The 20,305-nt window shown below is 36.9% G+C and overlaps 2 protein-coding genes across 4 annotated transcripts in view; both read left to right on the top strand.

The window, feature by feature from the left end:
• Nucleotides 1-10,666, top strand: part of LOC117419895 (tyrosine-protein phosphatase non-receptor type 12-like) — a 39,528-nt gene extending 28,862 nt beyond the window's left edge. The window contains exons 13-18 of one of the 3 annotated variants that reach the window (XM_058986126.1): nucleotides 1,912-2,882; nucleotides 6,226-6,303; nucleotides 7,900-8,003; nucleotides 8,093-8,123; nucleotides 8,817-8,963; nucleotides 9,628-10,666. In XM_058986126.1, the coding sequence (XP_058842109.1) occupies nucleotides 1,912-2,882; nucleotides 6,226-6,303; nucleotides 7,900-8,003; nucleotides 8,093-8,123; nucleotides 8,817-8,963; nucleotides 9,628-9,689 (1,393 nt within the window). In that variant the 3' untranslated portion in view covers nucleotides 9,690-10,666. Of the gene's footprint in view, nucleotides 1-1,911; nucleotides 2,883-6,225; nucleotides 6,304-7,899; nucleotides 8,004-8,092; nucleotides 8,124-8,816; nucleotides 8,964-9,003; nucleotides 9,488-9,627 lie in introns of those variants that run through there. The other 2 variants (XM_034033251.3, XM_034033252.3) reach the window with 2 other exon arrangements.
• Nucleotides 10,667-13,739: 3,073 nt separating this feature from the next.
• The window catches only part of LOC117419904 (lysine-specific demethylase RSBN1L-like), a 42,381-nt gene continuing 35,815 nt past the window's right edge, over nucleotides 13,740-20,305 (top strand). Inside the window, exons 1-2 of the mRNA XM_034033266.3 lie at nucleotides 13,740-14,366; nucleotides 15,810-15,911. Coding sequence (XP_033889157.3) covers nucleotides 13,886-14,366; nucleotides 15,810-15,911 — 583 coding nt within the window. The 5' untranslated portion in view covers nucleotides 13,740-13,885. The remainder of the gene's footprint in view (nucleotides 14,367-15,809; nucleotides 15,912-20,305) is intronic.

Below are 20,305 nucleotides of genomic sequence, written 5' to 3'. Positions count from 1 at the left end.
GCATCAAATTGAGGAAATGTAGTATTTTTCTTATCCAAAGATTCTTTTTTGCAATGTTACAATGGCACTGCAGTATGTCTTTTAGGGAGAGTGGGCTATCAAAATAACTTTTTTATTTTATTTACAAAACTAAAGCATTTTAACCTTTTTATCGCTTAGTGGGCACTTGCAGGATAACAAAAAAAAAAGATTGTAATGTAAGGCATTGAAGTATGTTTGTCTAGAGCAGCTATTATGTATTTTATATATTTTTTGCTATTCGGTTAAAGTTGGTTTAAAAACTGCTGTTAATTACAAATAAACGTCCTGTGTTTCCAAAGCTGATGGGTTGATCCTGCAATATGAAATAGCAATACAGCATGTAGAAAACATTACCAGAGAAACATTTTAAACTCCCTCACTGTTATGAATAATACTATATTCATATTGTTGAAATTAAGTTTATTTTTTATCTACTTCAGATACTGTTCCGCAGTAGGTGATTGAGAAGCCATTGCCAAGTTATTGGAAGGAATAGGTTACAACCTCTATGTAGTATTTACTTATTAAAAACAATACATTAAGGACCCAACAGGAAATTACTCCTGCTAAACTGGTCTTGCTTTGTAAAACGCTTGTAGTTCTGCCATTGCACGTGCTCAAGATGGACAGTGTTCTGGATATTTGTCCTCTGTGTAAATGTCTAAAAATAATGGAGTAATAAATTCCATTTGCATGTAAACAAATTATCTAGAATATGGTATCTTTGTGTGTTTTTTTTTTTTTTTTTTTTTTGCACAATAAATTATATTGGATTTTTTTTTTTCTTTTACTGATGGTAAAATTAATTTCATTCACTTGCATTGTGGTTTACGGTCTTGGTTATACAAGAATTAAAAAAATGTGTGAACGTTTTAATGTTTCTTACCTCAGCATCCTAGAAATGAGAGATCGTAGTCAGGCAATTGGTCATTTTCCATTGTAGTCCAGACCTTCACATTGTTCAAATGCATCAAACAAATATACACAGAAAATGAGTTTGCAATAAACGTAGAATATTAAGTGTATTTTTGAAATTATTTTTAGGAATTAGGTTATTTGTGTTGCATTTCCTAAATGGGCTCCTAAATGCGTTCTGATAGATATTGGACCTTAGCAATATCTAGTGTGCCACCTGATGGTTGTCAATGATATTTTCGTTCTAATATTTACCTACATATAGGACTTAAGTTCTTGACTGTTTAGAAAGAGGGTCAACAACAACAATTTGGCAATGTACGTGACTGGCTCCATCAATTTTCATGCGAGATCTTAATAGACCTGATTTTGTTTACTTTACTGACATAGTTTTGTTTTACTGGTTCCTTTTGAGAGAGGATTTTTTTTTAAGTCACTCAGTCGTAGATTATAAGGTAAAGCTTATAAGATACAAGTCAAGTAGTTCAATGTTTCCTTAAGTGCCATCAGTAATGTTAAACAGATTATCTTTTTCTGCTTGACTTGTTTCTTAAGTCGTGCCTTGTAAATTGAGGACCCATGTAGTTTTGATTTGATGTGCCCTGCCCTTAATCAAAGATATCTTTTAGTCTTGATTGAAAAGTATATTTTTATTGAAAGAAATGTGAAAGCCTTTTGTAGTATTAGGACCTGAAATTATGTTGATGGTATTACCTGAAATCCACCAAGTTTAATCTGAAACCTGCAGTTAATATACACAGTATGGTTTATTAAATATGATTTTCATGTCCAATCAGAATATAACAAAATAAAATCAGTATTTATTTTTAAACACAAACATTTTGCAACACAGAGCTGCATTGTCAGTGTGCCCTGTTGGAGCCTTTGCTTATTATATTTATTTGGGAAAATCAAACCACTTTTATGGCTACTCCATTCTTTATAATGCTAATGTTTATATGCCGCCTTTTTCAGTTGTCTTGTTGAAGGCGATGCCAAGGAAGAGATACTGCAGCCTCCAGAGCCTCGCCCTGTCCCGCCTATCCTGACACCTTCTCCTCCGTCTGCCTTCCCCACTGTGACTAAAGTATGGCAGGACAGCGACCGATACCACCCCAAGCCGGTGTTGCACGATCTGGCGTCGAGCCAAGCCACTGACCACAACAAAAACTACAATAAACCCACAGAGCCAGTCTCAAAGACGGAGACCTACCCAGCTCACATAGAGCCCTTGGAGAAAAAACTTGAGCGAAAGCTGAGTATTGAGATCAAGAAGGTGCCTCTTCAGGAGGGGCCAAAAAGCTTTGATGGGAACAGCATGCTCCACAGGGGACAGGCGATTAAGGCCAAATCCCACTCTGTCATGGAGTCCAGTTGTGGTTCATTTTCTGCAGTTTCAGCCCCTGAGCCCCTGCAGAACCTCTGTTCAGATTGCTCAGGGCCCGACAAAGGGAGCTTGCAGACTGTGGGTCAGAGGCACGCAGGATCTGACCCTCCCCCGAGGCCCAACCACCTTCCCCTTAAAGAGAAAGGACATGCTGTGTGGTCTGTACCGAGTCCCGAAAAGGCACCATCCTCTTCTGTGTCTGCCGAAGAGAAGTCTTCCAGTATTCCTAACCAGGTCACTAAAACTATTGCACTGACAGCAGAACCTCCCTTGCAGACAGTCTCCACAAACACCAGCAATCGACCGTGTGCCCAAACCCCGCCAACCAGAATGGCACTTAGTTTTAGCAACCCTCTCCATTCCGATAACTCTGACTCAGAAGTTGATGAGAGGGACTCTGAGAGAGCCATAAAAACCAAAAACCTATCCAGTAGTTCAACCGCAAGTGCCACTGTTTCTGCCACCACTACTGGGGAAAATGTTACAGCTAGAAAAGTAACGTCAATGTCTATCGCTACCCAAAAACCATCAAGCTCGCTCAGTACGGAAACATCAACAAGTATGTCTGTGTTTTATTAAATGTGATTTTCTTTTGTGTTTTATATATAATTCCACACTGCTGTGCAAAAGTCTTAACCATGTTGCATTTTGTTACTCTGATGCATTATGAGCATCAACAATTTACTCAAAGCATCCACTGGTGTTTTCTACTATTATAACAACCTTGACTTGCATAAAGAAGGAAAAACATTGAGTGAAATAGCTTGCATCACTTGATCACTTGTCGTCTTTCTGTTCCTTAAGGATATTATCTTCAAGTATTGCTCATCCTTGTTAGACAGCTTTTTGGGTCTTCCAGTCCTGGGTTTGTCAATTACAGATGATGTTTCTCTCAATGTTTTTCCTTCTTCAAGGTTGTTATAATAGTAAAAAACACTAGTAAATTGTTGATGCTGATAATGCATCGGAGTAGAAGATGTAACGTGTCTAAGACTTTTGCACAGCAGTATGTGTGTGTAACAAAGATAGCTTATAAACCCTGGTTTATAAATTAAAAAATAATAATAATAAAGAAGACATATTTGGCAAGATTCTTAATGCCTTTTTCCCCCTCCAACAGTATTAGCTCAATTTGTTTCAATGGAAATAATCTTTTAAACCTAGTAAGAAACAACTTTATTATAACCGACTACTTAACAAGTCCTTAAATTAAATGTATGAAGTTGTTTATTTCAGTTTTGGTAACTTTTATTATGTGGTGTGTGTTTTTTTGTTGTTTTTTTCTGCAATGGTGGTGCTTGCCAATTTTGTTCTGAAGTTTTGAGAATCTTGCCTCTCTTCTGTGTTTTTTTTTAATTTTTTTTATGTAAGTCATCTAATTTTACTGCTTAAACTATTTTTGTAGCTGGGTGGGACTGGGAATCTGGCACAAAAAGGGTCAAGAGTTACTGAGCTGGGATTCAAACCCAGTATCTTCTGGCTTCTAGACAGGGCTGTAATGACAAGTTACCATCTAGTAACATATTTCAGTAGTCTGAATCTATATACCAAAGTTAGAAATCTAAATAAGATTGAGAAAGTAATGCTTTTGAATAGCTCTTTATCCAAAAAGGACTGCACATACACTGTATTGTTTCCAACAGCCTTCCAGAAGTCATTTGTTTATGGTGAATTACCTATGCTTTTTTTATAATTTTTTTTTTTTAGTAGAGCTATTAGATACATTTCTGTTCTAAATGTCACTTTTCAAAAGTGTTTTTGTTTGTTCTGCATAGATATCCTTTCAATAACTACAAATTAAAAAATAGTAGGATTTTACAAAATACACTTAGACAATTACTATAATAGACTTTTTTTAATACATGGAAACAGTATTTTACACATTTTTTGGCACAGAAGTTTGATACTGTGTATATACCTAGTAATATGTATTTGTACAGCATCACTAATCCATATGCTTTGTTATAAGAACTTTTAAATTTCCTTAAACTATCATGGTACAGGTAAGTTGCTGGCACCATGATAAATAAAATACTTGCCAATCAAAATTTTAAAAATAATGTTTGCTTTAGGCAATTAATACTTTTGGACTACAGTGTAGTATATATTGGTTCAATGTAAAGTACAGTAGTTATGCTAAACAGTGTAGATCTTAAGGTTGATTTTTTTTTATAATTTGGCATTATTATTATTATTGCTGACTTACAATAAGTCACACAGAGGGACATATACTGGGCAGTTTGTTGTGGATTCAATCTAGGTACCATACCAAAATAAAGAGTATCACAAACCAAAACCCACTTGCAATAAAACTTGAAAGGTCTGAAATACAACTACTTGGATCATGATGGATTGGAGAAGCGAGGCTTATCAATGAAAATAAAAGCAACCTTGCTGTATAAGGTTGTTTTATTTTATCCTTGATTTACAGTGTTGTAACCACTTCTAAGGAGGAAACTAAACCGTGTTCAAACAATGGCGAAAATAAAAATGCCTTGCCCCATCATATATAAATTCTAACTATCTTTGGTGTGTGGTTATTCCTTCCTGTATAGTATTTTTTCCTGATGTGTACTAGTTTGTTTTCTTTTTTGTTCTGTCTCTTTTTTCTTAGTTTTTTGGTTGATTTTTTTTTGCTTTACGCACCTACTCTTTTTATACTAGCAGATAATCATTGTATATTCGGCCCAGATTTTGTGAAGATTTGAGAGAGGCATTGTATGAACATGCAATTATTTTGAACTTGGTGACATGAGTGAAAACAAATTAGGAAACATAAGAAAAAAATACAAGACAAGGTATTTGTGGTGGAGCGTATTCGACTGCGGTGGGACCAGAGTAAGGGCGGATATGTAAAACACAGATAAATTAAATTAATCCTGTTTTTAAATACCATTATACACAGCTGTAACAATTACTATATTCACACAATTATTGTTTTGAGATTCAGCTTTTATTAGGGAGTTCCCCTAAATCCCTTGTTTAGAAAGATACAGGGTATTCATGCTTGTGACAGAGTAGCTGTCTGTCGTGTGGATGCATGCATTCGCTGCAGAGTTACAGGCAGGAGATCAAGGAGGTTGAAGTTGATATGCCCCGCAGGTGAACAAGATTTATTTACATATCAACACACGGAACAGCTCACGTGACATTACCAGCAATGACTGCACATGAGGCACATACAACACAGTGTACAAAAACTTTGGTAGGATCTACAATCTCTGAACTAATCTTCTCTGTTCAATAATAAACTAACGTTGCTGAAGAGGTTGATCATGGTGGATAAACGGTGAGGGTGGATATGTGACGGGCGGATGTGCTACGGGTTACTGTACCTAATATCTGTGCTTCAAAAAGTAGATCATGCCTGTATCTTAAGTTCAGTTCTTCAGCCTATACAGTACAGTTATTCTTATATTCTCCATGCATTGCCATTAAAACACTCCCATAATATTGATATATGGACCTAGACCAACGTTTCAACAAAATTCTTTATCAATGTCTACATTTTTGCTTTATCTTCTAATTTAAATGGCTGAATTAAAATGTGATTGTGCAATATACTGTACTACAGAAAACAACAGTTTCACTGGTTAAAAATAGGTCACACATATGGAGTGGTTTACAGTAATTGCCATGGTTTGGTAAGAATCTGTAGTGTTCTGTTCACAGTGATGCTGTCAATTTTGAGATTGCTGCTTCTAATTTTATAATTTTATCGGAATTAAAGTTGGCTTCCATGATTTATCCAGTCGGGCATTGGACAGATTGTGTTTGCAAACTATTATTTTCCATCTTAAAACTAAAATGCAGGGTACTTTGACAGTAGATGTCACGCATTAAATTCTGGTTTCTGTGATTAACAACTCCTCAATAATAATATTTGCTCTGTTATGTCTCAGATTCTGATAACAGTGAAGACTCTCCTCCCCCTCTGCCTGCAAGAACCCCTGAATCTCGTCGTCTGGCAAGTGATTTTGGTGAGCCACTCATCTCATAGTTGTACTTTTTGCCAAGTGTTTGGGTTACAACACAATTAGCTATACCGTTTTAATCTGCATCTTAGTAAAATAAATAGTAAAATACAGTCTATACATTTATGAATGTTTGTTTAGTTTTATGTGCCTGGTCAAATTATGAAAAACCCAAAAAGTGAAAACCGTTGCAGAGCAAAAAAAAAAAAAAGGGGGAATTAAGCATGTTAAAGGTGAGTAAATGAATGCAATGAAAAAATCGGACACTGTTTGAACTGGAAAGAAAAGACTTACTCAAGACAACAGTTGTCTTTTGCTTAGGCTTTCTCCAGAGATGGTCATAAAGGTAAAATATGCTGGTGGCTTTATTTTAAAAGCCAAATAAGCATGAGTGCAGACACAGTAATACATGATGAATAAGGAGGCTGTGTAGTCCAGTGGTTAAAGAAAAGGGCTCACTGTCTGACTCATTGTGTGATCCTGAGCAAGTCACAAACTCCTTGTGCTCCGTCTTTTGGGTGAAACGTTGTTGTAAGTGACTCTGCAGCTGATGCGTAGTTCACACACCCTAGTCTCTAAGTTGCCTTGGATAAAGGCGTCTGCTAAATAAACAAATAATAATAATAAAAACACATCATTGGATAATAAAAATCATTAAAATTTATAGCTCCCTCTAGAGGACTCGACCTAAAATGATTGCCTTATTTTGTTAAAGAAGTAAGCTGAATATGGTTGCTAATTTTCAGCAAAGTTCCTTGTTTCTAAAACCTGTCAGATGAATATGATTAAATATATTTAATTAAAGAAACAAACATTTATTCTTTACATATATTTGTTAGGAAGCAGAAATAACACTTGAGAATGGCTTAACTGTCTTTCGTGTGCTGTTTTTCAGGAAATGTATAGTGTTTGAGGAAATGCCCTCTATGATTTATTGATTAAAAAAAATAATAATAAATAAAAAAAAAACACACTTTGACTTCACTTTAAACAGACAATGTGGATTCTCTGACTTCTTCAGTCTCAATGTAACCAGTATCTAACCATACAGTATAAACCATGCAGCAACCTTTTTCCATCACATTAAAACATTATATGCTTACTTAGTTGGGTTCATATGCACTGTATCTCACTGTGATAAAAAAATATACTGCCTCAGCCATCAAAAATAGTATATTTAAATGCAGGGGTTTGGTATGTTGGTCCATGTTTCATCAGCGGGCTGTGGGGTCCAGTGGTTAAAGAAACGGGCTTGTAACTAGAAGTTCCTCGGTTCAAATCCCACCTCAACCACTGACTCATTGTGTGACCCTGAGCAAGTCACTTAACCTCCTTGTGCTCCGTCTTTCGGGTGAGATGTAATTGTAAGTGACTCTGCAGCTCATGCATAGTTCACACACCCTAGTCTCTGTAAGTCGCCTTGGATAAAGGCGTCTGCTAAATAAACAAATCAAAAGAGCAGCCCTCAGTGTAGCTGTAAATTGATTAGCTGGCTGAAGAAAGTCTGTTTTAGTTTTTTATTCCAAAAGAAAAGATAAAAGAGCACCGTTTTACAGTGAGTTGCTGTTCCATGATTTTTGTCTTTTTATTTTATTAATGCAGATTCTTTAACCCAAAAAACACTTTGTCCAAGTCATTCTGCAGACTGGAGTGGGTTTCCACAGAAATCGACTGCAGAACTGCACCAGTCTGTGATCAGGAGTAAGGTAATCTGAAGTCTTCAGTTTAGTTACATTTAGCAACTCCTAATGGTACTTCAAACTTACTTAACTATTCTTATTTTTATCTTTCACAGAGTATGAAACCAGCTAGGAGTACAGAAAATGGTAAGTTTTTCTACAGCCTCTTTTCTGTATATTTGTTCCCTTTTATTGTGAAATTTATGTGCCACACGTTTTGGAGTGCATCATTACATCTGTGTCATTTACAGGTTAAGTGGATCAACTGGAGTTACTCAACCTCTTACATCAGGGGTTCCCAAACTGTGTGCAACAACCACATTATATACATTTTTTGTATATATACAATAATGAAAAGCAACAATAAAATACTAATGAAGATTCAAATGGGAAAAAAAAATAAAATAATCATTTTTAAATGCTAATCGTGGGCCGCAGTACCTACTGCAGCGGAACAGGTGGGCCTCAGGTAAAAAAGTTTGGGAACCCCTGTCTTACATCAGTGACTTGCTGCAGTTCATACTTTTTGTGGAAAGCCTTAAAACAAGCTCTAAAATGACAATGTGGGACATGAGTTCCACATATCAACAATGTGGGACATGAGTTACACAGCTCTTCTTTTTAAGTTGAAGCTACATTTGATCAAAACAGCAACAACTAAAGAACAAAAAAAACATATCCAAGTGGTCTTTTATGTATTCTGTAATGCTGCTCAAAATCTTTTAAAACCTTTAAAAACTCTGTGTGAGCCCCTAAAGTTCAAAGTAAACATTAATTTGAGTGTTGGTTGGCTTTCTGAAGCCAGTATGATTTTTATGTTAAAACATTTGTCGCTAACAGATAAACCAACTAGTCTCTGTTTTGTAGACGATCTAGGTCTAGGAGATAATAGAAACCAGATAAATTCCATTACACAAGAGAACACAGCCAGTGCCAGGGGAGAGACGGTATCACAGAGAGGAATCTCAGCCGAAAGCACAGACCTAGGTATGCAAACCTATCCTTTTATATATTGTTTTTTCCATAGATATACAAGGATTGGACACACGAAAAAGAAACCTCTTCCATAACACTGTCAGTGGGGTGTGGGGCCACCATGGGCAGCCAGGAGGACAGATGATTGAACGTGTTTCAAATGCTCTGGGGATATATATGTGACCTTTTTTTAATGAATACTTCCTGAAATCATTCTGGAGAACAGACCAAAAGTAGTAGGTTCTCCAGAATAAGGAAGAATTCTTGTCAAATGAGTCTGCCATCAGTCAGTTAACAAAGTCAGTCATATAGGGCAGCAGTGTGGAGTAGTGGTTAAGGCTCTGGACTCTTGACCGGAGGGTTGTGGGTTCAATCCCCAGTGGGGGACACTGCTGTTGTACCCTTGAGCAAGGTACTTTACCTAGATTGCTCCAGTAAAAACCCAACTGTATAAATGTAATTGTATGTAAAATAATGTGATATCTGTATAATGTGAAATAATGTATAATGTGATATCTTGTAACAATTGTAAGTCGCCCTGGATAAGGGTGTCTGCTAAGAAATAAATAATAATAATATATTTTGTCTTGGGGGGGGGGGGGGGGGGGAATAATCCTCTCAAAACTGACATAGTAGGACTAAAAATATTTCTTAACATTTACTCTTTCATTTTCAGGCTTCAGTAACCGCTGTACAAAACCCAGGGGCCCCAGGGATGTTCCTTCAGAATGGACATGATGGATCATAAGATAACATGGACCGTAATACTGCAGCGTTTCCATCAAGTGTCACTGTGTATTGAAGAATAGATGCAACATATTCCACAACACAATCCTCTTTTTTTGTACTAATAATCTCAAACAATGTAGTCTTCTTGATAACAATGGTACATTGTCTGTCTGTACATCTATTATTTGCCAGGGGTGTGAATTCTGGTGCTAAAAGTGTTAATCTCTGTTTGCTGGGACCATTTACCTGCTGCCTTTAACTTTTAGTTAAAGTATTATAAACTTAGTTTTTTTTATTTTTACTATTGTTATTACAAAAAAAGTAAGTATTCTGGCCTTATTTTTTTACTCTGTTACAGTGCTTGTAGACATGTATGTTTATAATATGGGATGACTAATTATTATTATTATTATTATTATTATTATTATTATTATTATTATTATTAGGGACAGTGGACTACTCTAACTTCTTGATAGCTTTGTATGCCTTGTTTTATATATGTATATAGGGCAATATATAATTTAATTAATTTGCTGTCATAAAATATTCTTAACAGAAGATGTAAGAAGTATCTGCATGATCTAAAACCTTTGTATACCATTTTGTTTTATAAATTATTGGCCCTGCTGTTTTTAGAAAAATATTTTTAGAAAGTTATCTTTTTTTTTTATAAACTTCTTGACATGAAGCAGCCAGCTCCCAAGATATCATGGGTTAAAGATTGTAATACATTTTGTAAATTGTATTCAAAAGGTTATTTTTATATGATGTGCCGTTTTATTCATCAACCATGCTCTGGTGTACCACTAGCCTTGGAGCCTCACAAGTGCCTTGGGACAGTATGCATCTCTGTTAACATGCATGTCACTCAGTACAGTTTTTGGTAATCTGTGACACTTTTTTTTTTTTTTTTTTAAATGCATCTTCCAAAAGGACCTGTATTTTACAAAAACTATTGACCTGTCAGTAAAACAATTTTAAGTGAACAGTACAAAGTGATTTATTCTCATCTGTCTTCAAATCAATTTAAAGTTAGTATAAGTGCCAGTGTCTGTAATGCACTTTTGTTTGTTGTGCAACACAGGGGAGTGGAAACATGGCTTTGGTAGACCAAGAAAGGGTCTTGGAGAGCAGTAGTCTGAGCATTTATGCTTCAGTCACTAAGAGACTCAATACTATGTGCCCTCTATCGCAATTCAGCATTGGGTGTTTTCATTTTTTTTTAATGTGTCGTCAAACATTTTAATTGCACATATGTCTCTTAATTGATTATGTCTCTCTTCTTGAGGGTCTTGTGGCCAGACCTGTGTTTTTGTTAACACGATCACTCAAGTCACTCATTTATTTATTTGCTACCAGCACCATATTGCCAAATGTGTAGACTCAATGAAATACAGTAGACTACAAATACTGACTGAAGTTGTGGCTTCTAGTGAATAACTATTGACCCAAGAGTTGAAATACTGATTGTGCACAATAAAACTAAAACTGCAGGATGAGGGCTTTATTGCCCACTGGGCAAAACTCTGGTCAATATGTTTTATTAAGCCTGACCTGGGATGAGATGTCAGAAGTTAATCGAATGTTTTTAAAACTACTGACTGCTGGAGTAACTTTTGGTTCTGGGCAGTTATGACAAAAGCCCCTAGTACTTTGATTATTGGCCAGTTTGTAGGCAATATCACAAACTATTTTGGTTTTGTGACTATTAGTCAATGAGTTTGCAAGCACATTGAAATACTCTTATGAAATAACATAAATATACATAACTAATAAAAATGTATGCTTACAGGATGCCAGACCTCAAGATAAATATTGTGAATGCCAGCTAACTAATAACAAGGTTAGCTTTTTTTATGTTACTTGAAGTGTAAGAAAAACTGCTGCCTCAGTTGAAGTTCAAACAGAGTCTCAAATATAATTGCTAAGGAAGTCTGGTGTCTGAAATGTACAATAGTTTTTTTTTTTTTTTTTTTTTTTAAGGCTTTCAGAGCTGCAAAGACAATAATACTTAGTTTCTCAATTTTATTATCCTACCTCTGCTTTAAACATCCCTTGAGACGGTGGCATTGTTTACAAAAGGCATCTTGGGGACAGCAGCACCTAGATCAAATGTTGTTGGTGTGTGTGTGTGTGTGTGTGTGTGTGTGTGTGTGTGTTTTAAACAGGGAGTCATGTCTAGTTTTATGTTTTCAATTCCTTAATATTTTAAAAGTAGAATGGCCCTAAACGATGATGCAACCTGCACTTAAGTAAATTCTTTACAGTTGATGCACAATTGTTTTCCATTATATTTTCAGTCAAGTCTTACTGCAGGTGATGCCCAGTGTAGGAAAAAAATAAATAAAATACTGTCCCATTCTTGCCATCACTGATGACATTCTCCTTACATCATGTCCCCAGGGATACTTTGTTCAATGAAAAAAAAAAAAAAAATCTAGTGGCAAACACCTCTGTCAGGAAGTGGAAGTACATTCAGAGAACCTTGAGTGAACCTGCATGGCTGCAAATTGTTGGTATTTCTGTTTGCTGGAGCAGATCAGGCAGTTCCTTGGTGCTCTTATAAAATAAGACAGCAGCTTATGATACATAGGGTAACCACAGTAAAGAGTGAACCTACTGCAGCCACCATAATAAACGCTATGTCAAACACATATCCCTGCCAGAATAAGGTGAGGACTTGTTTGGAGGGGGTTGTAAATTAATTTGACCTATTTAAATTGCTTCTATGGAAAAAACAATGTCTATTTTCCTCCTGCATTCAGCATACATTGACTCAATTGAGTTCCACTAAATGACTTGTTTTCATAAGTGTATTTGCATGCAATGAAGTGTCAAACTGGTGTGCAATTTGTACCATTTTGTGTGAAAGGAAAACATACCAGTAAAGTAATAAAACTAATAGGTTCACTCAAGGTTCAAATTGCACACTGGAGTAGTTTTTATATAGAGCCCTTATTGTTTTGATGGGAACAGTGTCCAAGGTCTGTGTGGCACATGTTCTGTTAGTATTATGTAGTCAACAGCATTATTTAAATTGATGGTGGTAAACCTGGAATGTAAACAAGACTGTTCAATTGGTAGATCAACATCAAAGACATCACCTCTTGAAAAGCCCATCTTGTCACATTTGTCACACAGGTATAGCTATTTATTTTTTTCCACTTATAAGTCGTCCTTAGTGTTCAAAATAATCACGTCACTTAATAGTGCACACAAAGGGCAGTAAGGAAGATATTTGATTGTGAATTCGTTAAGGTTTATTTAGCCAAACATTTGAAATTTGGTTGACAGCTCACGTCCTGTTTACTTTCATACAGCTGGAAAAGATAAACCAGGGAATTGCATGAGATGTAATTGGAAAGAAAATATTTTGCGTCCTATACTATGCATTGAAGGTATTTTAACCTCCATTAAAACAAGGTACCTATCTGTGCAAGTATGTAATAAATGGTACAGAAGATAAAGATGTGGTTTTTTTTTCATATGAAAGGGTTGCTTATTTATTTTAAATATAATTAAAAATGAAAGTGTTAATATTCAAATTGCTTATGCAAATTTATAAGGCCATAAAAACTAGACCAACAAAATGCTTATAAGACATAATGTATACTCTATCATATATCAACCGTATCAACTCAACACCACACGACCAGCATGACAGTAAACATAGACACAATGAAAAGTTCTTACCTTTGTATACAGGTAAGTTAGTGATCAGCAGATGTGTAGAGCACAGCGTGTGGTTTTCACTAACTGTACTGTGCAGAATAAATGCATTTTTTTCCATGTGTAAATATCGGAACTTTCTTCCTGTGCATCGGTACGCGAGACATTTGCTAGGAAATCGGGACTGTCCCGACCATATAGGGACTGTTGGCATGTATGCGTAATGTTTGTGTGTTTCAAATATATAGGAAGGAATGCATGTTTCCTTTCCATTGGTAGTACCAACTTGGTACAGAATAATAATACCACTATGTATGTGGTGTCAAGTACTTTACAGTAAATTGTTTGTTGCAGTCTTTCCCGCTTCTTTTGCAAACCATCAATCGCCTCGTTACCCCTCCCACTGCTGCTCCAGCTTGTCGTTCGTGATCTGGATTCGCCTCCGGTCGGCTTTGCCTGTCAATAGCGATGTAGCTCCGCCTCTCACTGGAACAGCAGAGTAGCAGGCAGAGAGAGTAAATACAGAAAGCCCCAAGATGGCGGAGTCACTGAGCTTCATGCGCTTAGCAGCTACCGACAAAAACCCGCTACAGAAACCCAAGGAAACCAAAGGAGCGCCGGATAGCATACCGCAGTCTTCCCGGGATCACCACCCCCCGCCGCCTAAAAAAGTCCGAAACGAGGAGAAGAGCCTTAAACCCAAGAAACTCAATGGAGAAGGAAGTCGAGCTGGTGCAGTTGAGAAGCAGCAGCAGCACCACCAGAAACAGAGTTATGGCAGCCCGACAACATGGAGCTTCAATGCCAGTAAGACGAACACTCCGACTCAGCCGGCCCAGACTTCTCTCCATAAAGTCTTCACGCCCAGCGCCTTTCAGTCTACCTCCAACAAGCCTAAAAGGCCCAAGGAGAAACGGGAGAAGGAAAAGGAGAAAAAGAAACACAAGCCCGTTCCAGAAAATAACAGCGTTGCTGGGATGAAGAAGGAAAACGGGGAGGTGAAGTTGGTGCAGAAAGGTGGGGAGTTAACAACTGCAAATGTCTAAGTTTCATTATTTGTTAAGCAGATCTAATCGGTAGTGGCCGTATACATTGTTTACGACTCTACATTTCTGTATTTGGTTTGTTTTGGTAATAAGTGCGAGAGGATTTGACAAAACCCTCTACGTTGCCAGCCATTGGAAGCATGTGGGCCGTGGTGTGTCATTTGTGCACCTAGCTAGGCTCTGTGTATCTCTGCCTTGTGTTTTTCATCATGATGGGTTTATGTTAAAGTGGATGCAGAATAAAAACGGTGTAAACATAAATATTTTATTTTGTTATAAATATGCTAGTAATCTCTAAGTTTAAGCAGTGTGTATTGGTAATTAAGACAGAATTGTTCGTTCATTTTGATTTCAATTTAATAATTATGTAGTTTTAATTTATGGATGGGTGTTCGGCTGCCTGGGTTGTAGTTTCACTTGCTGTGAATGAACCTGTCCTACTGGCCCCTGATAAAATGTCAAATATTCTTAAATCGCCTGATACTAAAAGTATCAATGCAACGTAGTTTAGTTGTACAGCACAGTAAGTTTAATTGTGATATTTTATATAAAATATATTTTAAGTAAAACATAAATTTGAAAAGTATATTTTTGGATTTGACATATCAGTTCCTGGACTACTGTATGCAGTCGCTGGCTTTAAACTGTGTTTGAAAAACAACAAATATACTATTGATGAGTAAGTTCTGGTTTTATATACTGTTTTTTTTCCTACCACGCCCCCCCATGATAAAAATTACTAATTACATGGTTAACTGCGCACACTTTTAGAAATAACATGTTGCCCTTGCTTTTAATTTTAAATTTTAAAAGCGCCCGCAAGGTAAAGAATATATTCATTTTGTTATATTTTTACACATAAATTACATTTTTATTTAGCAACGTGGCGTGAAAAACCTGAGACTTGTTGAATCATGCTTACGTAAATGTCCTTTTTTGCAACACAGACCCGCGTCGTCGAGGTTTATCGGCCTCCTACTGCCATGTCGCTGACCTCATTGTCCGTGCAGGAGACCTTGCTGTGTGACAAAAACAGTGATGTCATAACAGTAATGGCAGCACTGTATTGTTAATCTTCACTGCGTTGGGAAACTGTAGGTGTGGAAATCTGTCCTAGCTAGACATAAATAAAACGCAATAGTGTACTATATCGGCCGTAGACTCCTATTCGAGACTGTCGTGAAATGTTTTATTTCAATTTGAAAACAAATTAACCAGTACACTTTTATTACACGCTGAACACACATTAAAAGAGAATTTAATAGTCTGTGATAGCCAAGCAAGGTATATTATTTTGATAATTACATTTGCGTTTGTGGTGGCAGTTTGGTTCCTATTGCGGAACACAGGACATCCTTACTGTTTATGCTATCTTACTGTTCTGCCAATAACACTCCTGCTTCTATTCTTTCAGATCAGAATAATAAAGAAAAGGAGAAAGATAAAGACAAGAAGAAACACAAAGTTATGAATGAAATTAAGAGGGAAAATGGAGAAGTGAAATTGCTGCAGAAAGGTGGGTGTTGATGTGTACATGTGGGTTCGTAACTTCTGACTGACTGCAATGAGATTACAAGTAAAGCGGCTGAATTAGTGCTCATAATATTTATTGTGAAGGTTTTAGGAAGAGTGAAGCTCCAGTTATTGTATGCTTCACTGATGTACCAGTGCATTTATATGTAATGCCCATTTTGCAGAAAGTTAATTATTTAAATTATGTACCGGACTCAAATCTTCAGACTGTGCAGTGGATAGCATGTCAGCCTCAAGTGCTCATATAAGATCTAATAATCGTTCCAGTCAGGCCATGGGTAATTGCCACCTGTTGAAATGAAGGGCATAGTTGGCCAAAAAAAGTTACTCCTTTTCCGCTGATTCTTCCAAACTGCTACTTTGAGTTGTTGACAAAAAATGTCATCAAATACTTTCCATTTTAGTTGAAAGGTTATTTCTTTACATCGATGTCAGGTTGTGGTCATTGTCTGTTTCATATCCCTGTGATGTTTTGTAGAGAGTGAGTAAGCCCACTACTTTATTTCCCTGTATAAAAAAGTATTTTTTTTCGTCAAGATGGACTTCCTATCGCATTGTGCATTTGCACACTGTTTTGTTAGGTATTGACTGATTATGGCTTCCATCTCCTGGACTACTGGTGAATTGTAGATTTTAGGTAAAACTATAAAAATCATTGTCATTTTATAGGTTATTCTACAAAAAATGCTTTAGTCTGTGTTGTCTTTAAACTATTAACTTTAACCAGTTTGTGGTGGTAACAAAGCTGCCGCCACTGCACTGTCTAAGCCTAAGCTGAGAGGCCATTTTGAGATAGTAAAGTAGTATTTGTGGTTATAAACATATGTTGAATGTCTTGGTGATTTGATGTTGATCAGTGTGGCTGTCACATTGAGGTCATATGACATTTTTTTTGGTTTATGGATGACAGAGATATCTCTTGAGATCACAGTGCAAGGTACAACAGTAACACTAATGACACGTACAGCACTCTCAATTAGACCGTGCAGAACAAATGCAATGGAAGTCCCATCCCAGTAAATGTTTGACTTGCTTTGCATGGTTTTGTATTTAAGAATGCCAGACCTGCACAATGATTTGAGTGATGCTTTAAACGGCTTGTTTTTTTTGGCTAAGCTGAGTTACGGTTTGGAATAAATCCATCTTTTTAAAAAATGATGTTGCCATTTAAACTAACTTAGAATCCGTTCTAACCAGCCTATATTCTTTAAACTCTCTTTGACTGCTACAGTATGTACCCGCGCACTGCATGTCTTTTTCACACTGCATGGAATGTCAGCATGCAAGTTTAGGGTTATCCTCTGCATACAGGGTGGATGACAAAACAACTTAGTACCAAATTGCTTGTGTGCAGACTGTGGATGCTGGTAATGAAATCAAGCCAAAAATAAAGCAACAAGAGACATCTGCTACTTAAAATACAGAAAACAAAGTTTAAGGTGAAATGTGTTCCAGTATTTTTGCAGAGTGTAGCGGTGCTGTGCTGGACTGTGCTAACTGTACAGCTGCTGATTTGTATACATGTTTTAAAGGGTTGCTGAAAATCATTACTTAATGCTGCTCATAACATCAACATATTTATTAAAGCATATTTCCAGTTAGTTCTATATTTCCACAGTTTTGAGTTTCCTGTCACTAGCTCAGCTCTGAGAGATGAGGTACTGTATCAATGTAACAAACAATTCTGGGATATACTGCAGTGTGTTTCTTTATTTCTTTACCAAGCTAAATATAAATAAAGTAGAGATCTTTAATGAAATCTGTTGTGTCAGTTTACTAGCTATTAAACAGCATTGGTAACTGTAACAGCATTTGTTTGATTTTGGTATAGAGGGTGGTAGATGTCTGCAGTGCTACATGTTTGTGCTTCAAGTTAGAATGTATTTACGTAAGATAAGCCCACCTATGGAAAGCTGCTGCTTTATTAGCACCAGTGCTGGGCACGTCTAGCTGCATTTCTCTAGCAATGTTTATATTTTTGGGTCACTCCAGGGTTGTTGCTTGAATCATTATTACGTTAAGTCAGGGTTGCCGATTTTTTTTTATTTATTTTTTAAATTAAAATCTGATTTATTTGGGGGGCTCCCGAGTGGGGTATCCAGTAAAAGCTCTCACTAGACTGCAGGATGCGCTCTATAGCCTGGACGTCGCTGGTTCGAGTCCAGGCTATTCCACAGCCGACCGTGGATGGGAGCTCCCAGGGGGTGGCGCTCAATTGGCTGAGCATCGTCCGGGGGGAGAGAGGGTTAGGTCGGCCAGGGTGTCCTCGGCTCACCGCGCACCAGTGACCCCTGTAGTCTGGCTGGGCGCCTGCGGGCTTGCCTGTAAGCTGCCCAGAGCTGCGTTGTCCTCTGACGCTGTAGCTCTGAGGCGGCTGCACGGTGAGTCTGCAGAGTGTAAAAAAGCGGGCGGCTGATGGCACACGCTTCGGAGGACAGCGTGTGTTCATCTTCGCCCCTCCCGAGTCAGCGCAGGGGTGGTAGCGGTGAGCTGAGCCTAAACATAATTGGGCATTTCAAATTGGGGAGAAAATAATAAAAACTAATTGGCAACGACTAAATTAAAAAAAAAAAAAAAATCTGATTTGATTTAAATCAGATTTGTTTCATTTAAATTGATTTTTTAAATTTATTATAGAATTTTTGTAGTACTGTAGTTGTAGCTCTATAGTACCTCCAAACTGTAAATTTAAGGATGTTGGAATTGGTGGTTTGTGAATAGTTACATACCAAACTAAATGACTCAATCTTAAATGAATACATAAATAAAGCAAGTTATTTATCATTGTGGCATCCTCTGAATGTGACCTACAATATGTGAACTACAAGAATTTAGCGATGGAGTACGCCAGAGAAATACCCCTCACTTATCCCAGTCATTCCTTTCTTTTTCTTTCTTTGACTTCCTTTTTCTGTGTCAGTCCAAACACACGCAGTTGTTACTTAAGACTACTTTGCTTTTTATAGTGTGTTCAATCGTTAGTTCCTGATTGCACTAAATAAACCTGGTTTCAGCGGGTCTTAACACAGTACTCGGTTGTCTATTTGGGACCCCATTGCACTGTCGTCAGAATCGCTTCTGCGAATGTGACGGCATTTACATGGTTAAGTCATGACCGTTTTCCTCACAATGTTTTTGCCATACTTTGAGGACATGCGTTGCTATGCTGTTGTGATTTAGGAAAAAGTCGGCCGTACCAATGCAGATTACTCAATTCATAGTAATTTAGGGGAGGGGATATTTAAATGTTCGTGTCTGCCTAGAAATTAGGAAAAGAACGACTGAATATTGAGGAGAGCGTCATGCGTTGCCATGAAGATTTAAAAAAATTAACATGAAAAGAATGAACTTGTTGTCACGCACATTCTGAATTCGCGCATTTCCTTGTTTGTCTCGTTACCTTTCAAACGCACACATGCGCACCCACACACATAAAAGTATATAAAATAAAACTTCTACAAGTACAAGTTTTACTACTTAAAATAGGTATGCATAACATATTTTATTTAAAGTAGTCTATAAATGTATGTGGCAACATGGGGTGGTTACACTACAGTACAGTAAACGGTATGATCCTTAGCCCTATTTGAATATAAGATTGAGAACAGAGGGGTATGTAAAAATACATACGAGGTTCCTGAGCAGCTTCATGCACTGGCAGTTCTATAGAACTGCAGCTGCAGTAAAAGTGCCAGGCACAGACTCTGCTTAACACACACATTATAATGAAACATGGATGTCTTGTAATATTATAAACATTTAAACAAGTCTTTATTTAAATCTGTACAGTAAATTTGTTTAACTGTATCCATTACTTATTGCACAATATGCCAATTGACGCTAACAATTCATTCCAGTTCGGTGCAGTGGAAGAAGAGGTGGAGCTCTGTTGTTTCTGGGACATCTTAAAATAATTATAGAAAGAAAATATGACTACTAATAATATGAGGCTAAAAGTTCAGTTAGTTCTGCTTAACAACATGCATCTATACAAACATTAGTAGGCTATACGAGAGGTTTACATTTGCAGAGTTTTTTGTGTTCTTTCTTGTGTGTGTGGTTTGGTAGGGCTTTCATTTGTTTAGAACACACCTAAAACAAGCATCTATTTTATTTGTCTAACTCACTCCTTTCATAGAGAATAAGGTCATACAAATTTACGCCACAATTTACGCACACATTTCTTGTCTTTGGAAGGGTTTAAATCAGGGATGTAATAGGTTTAACGGTTAACCAATAAATAAATTCATACAATTTTTACTAACAGTTAATGTATACTGTAAAAACCTTTGTATAAGTATTTGTAGGGGGTCTTAAAGGGGGGGCGTGACTTATACACCGGTGTGACCTATAGGCTTTTTCCTGAAATTGTTGTCT

This window comes from Acipenser ruthenus, chromosome 14 (genome assembly GCF_902713425.1).
Source record: "Acipenser ruthenus chromosome 14, fAciRut3.2 maternal haplotype, whole genome shotgun sequence".
Lineage (NCBI taxonomy): Eukaryota > Metazoa > Chordata > Actinopteri > Acipenseriformes > Acipenseridae > Acipenser > Acipenser ruthenus.
The sequence above is the reverse complement of the archived record's forward strand: the minus strand, read 5'-3'. Positions and strand labels throughout refer to the sequence as shown.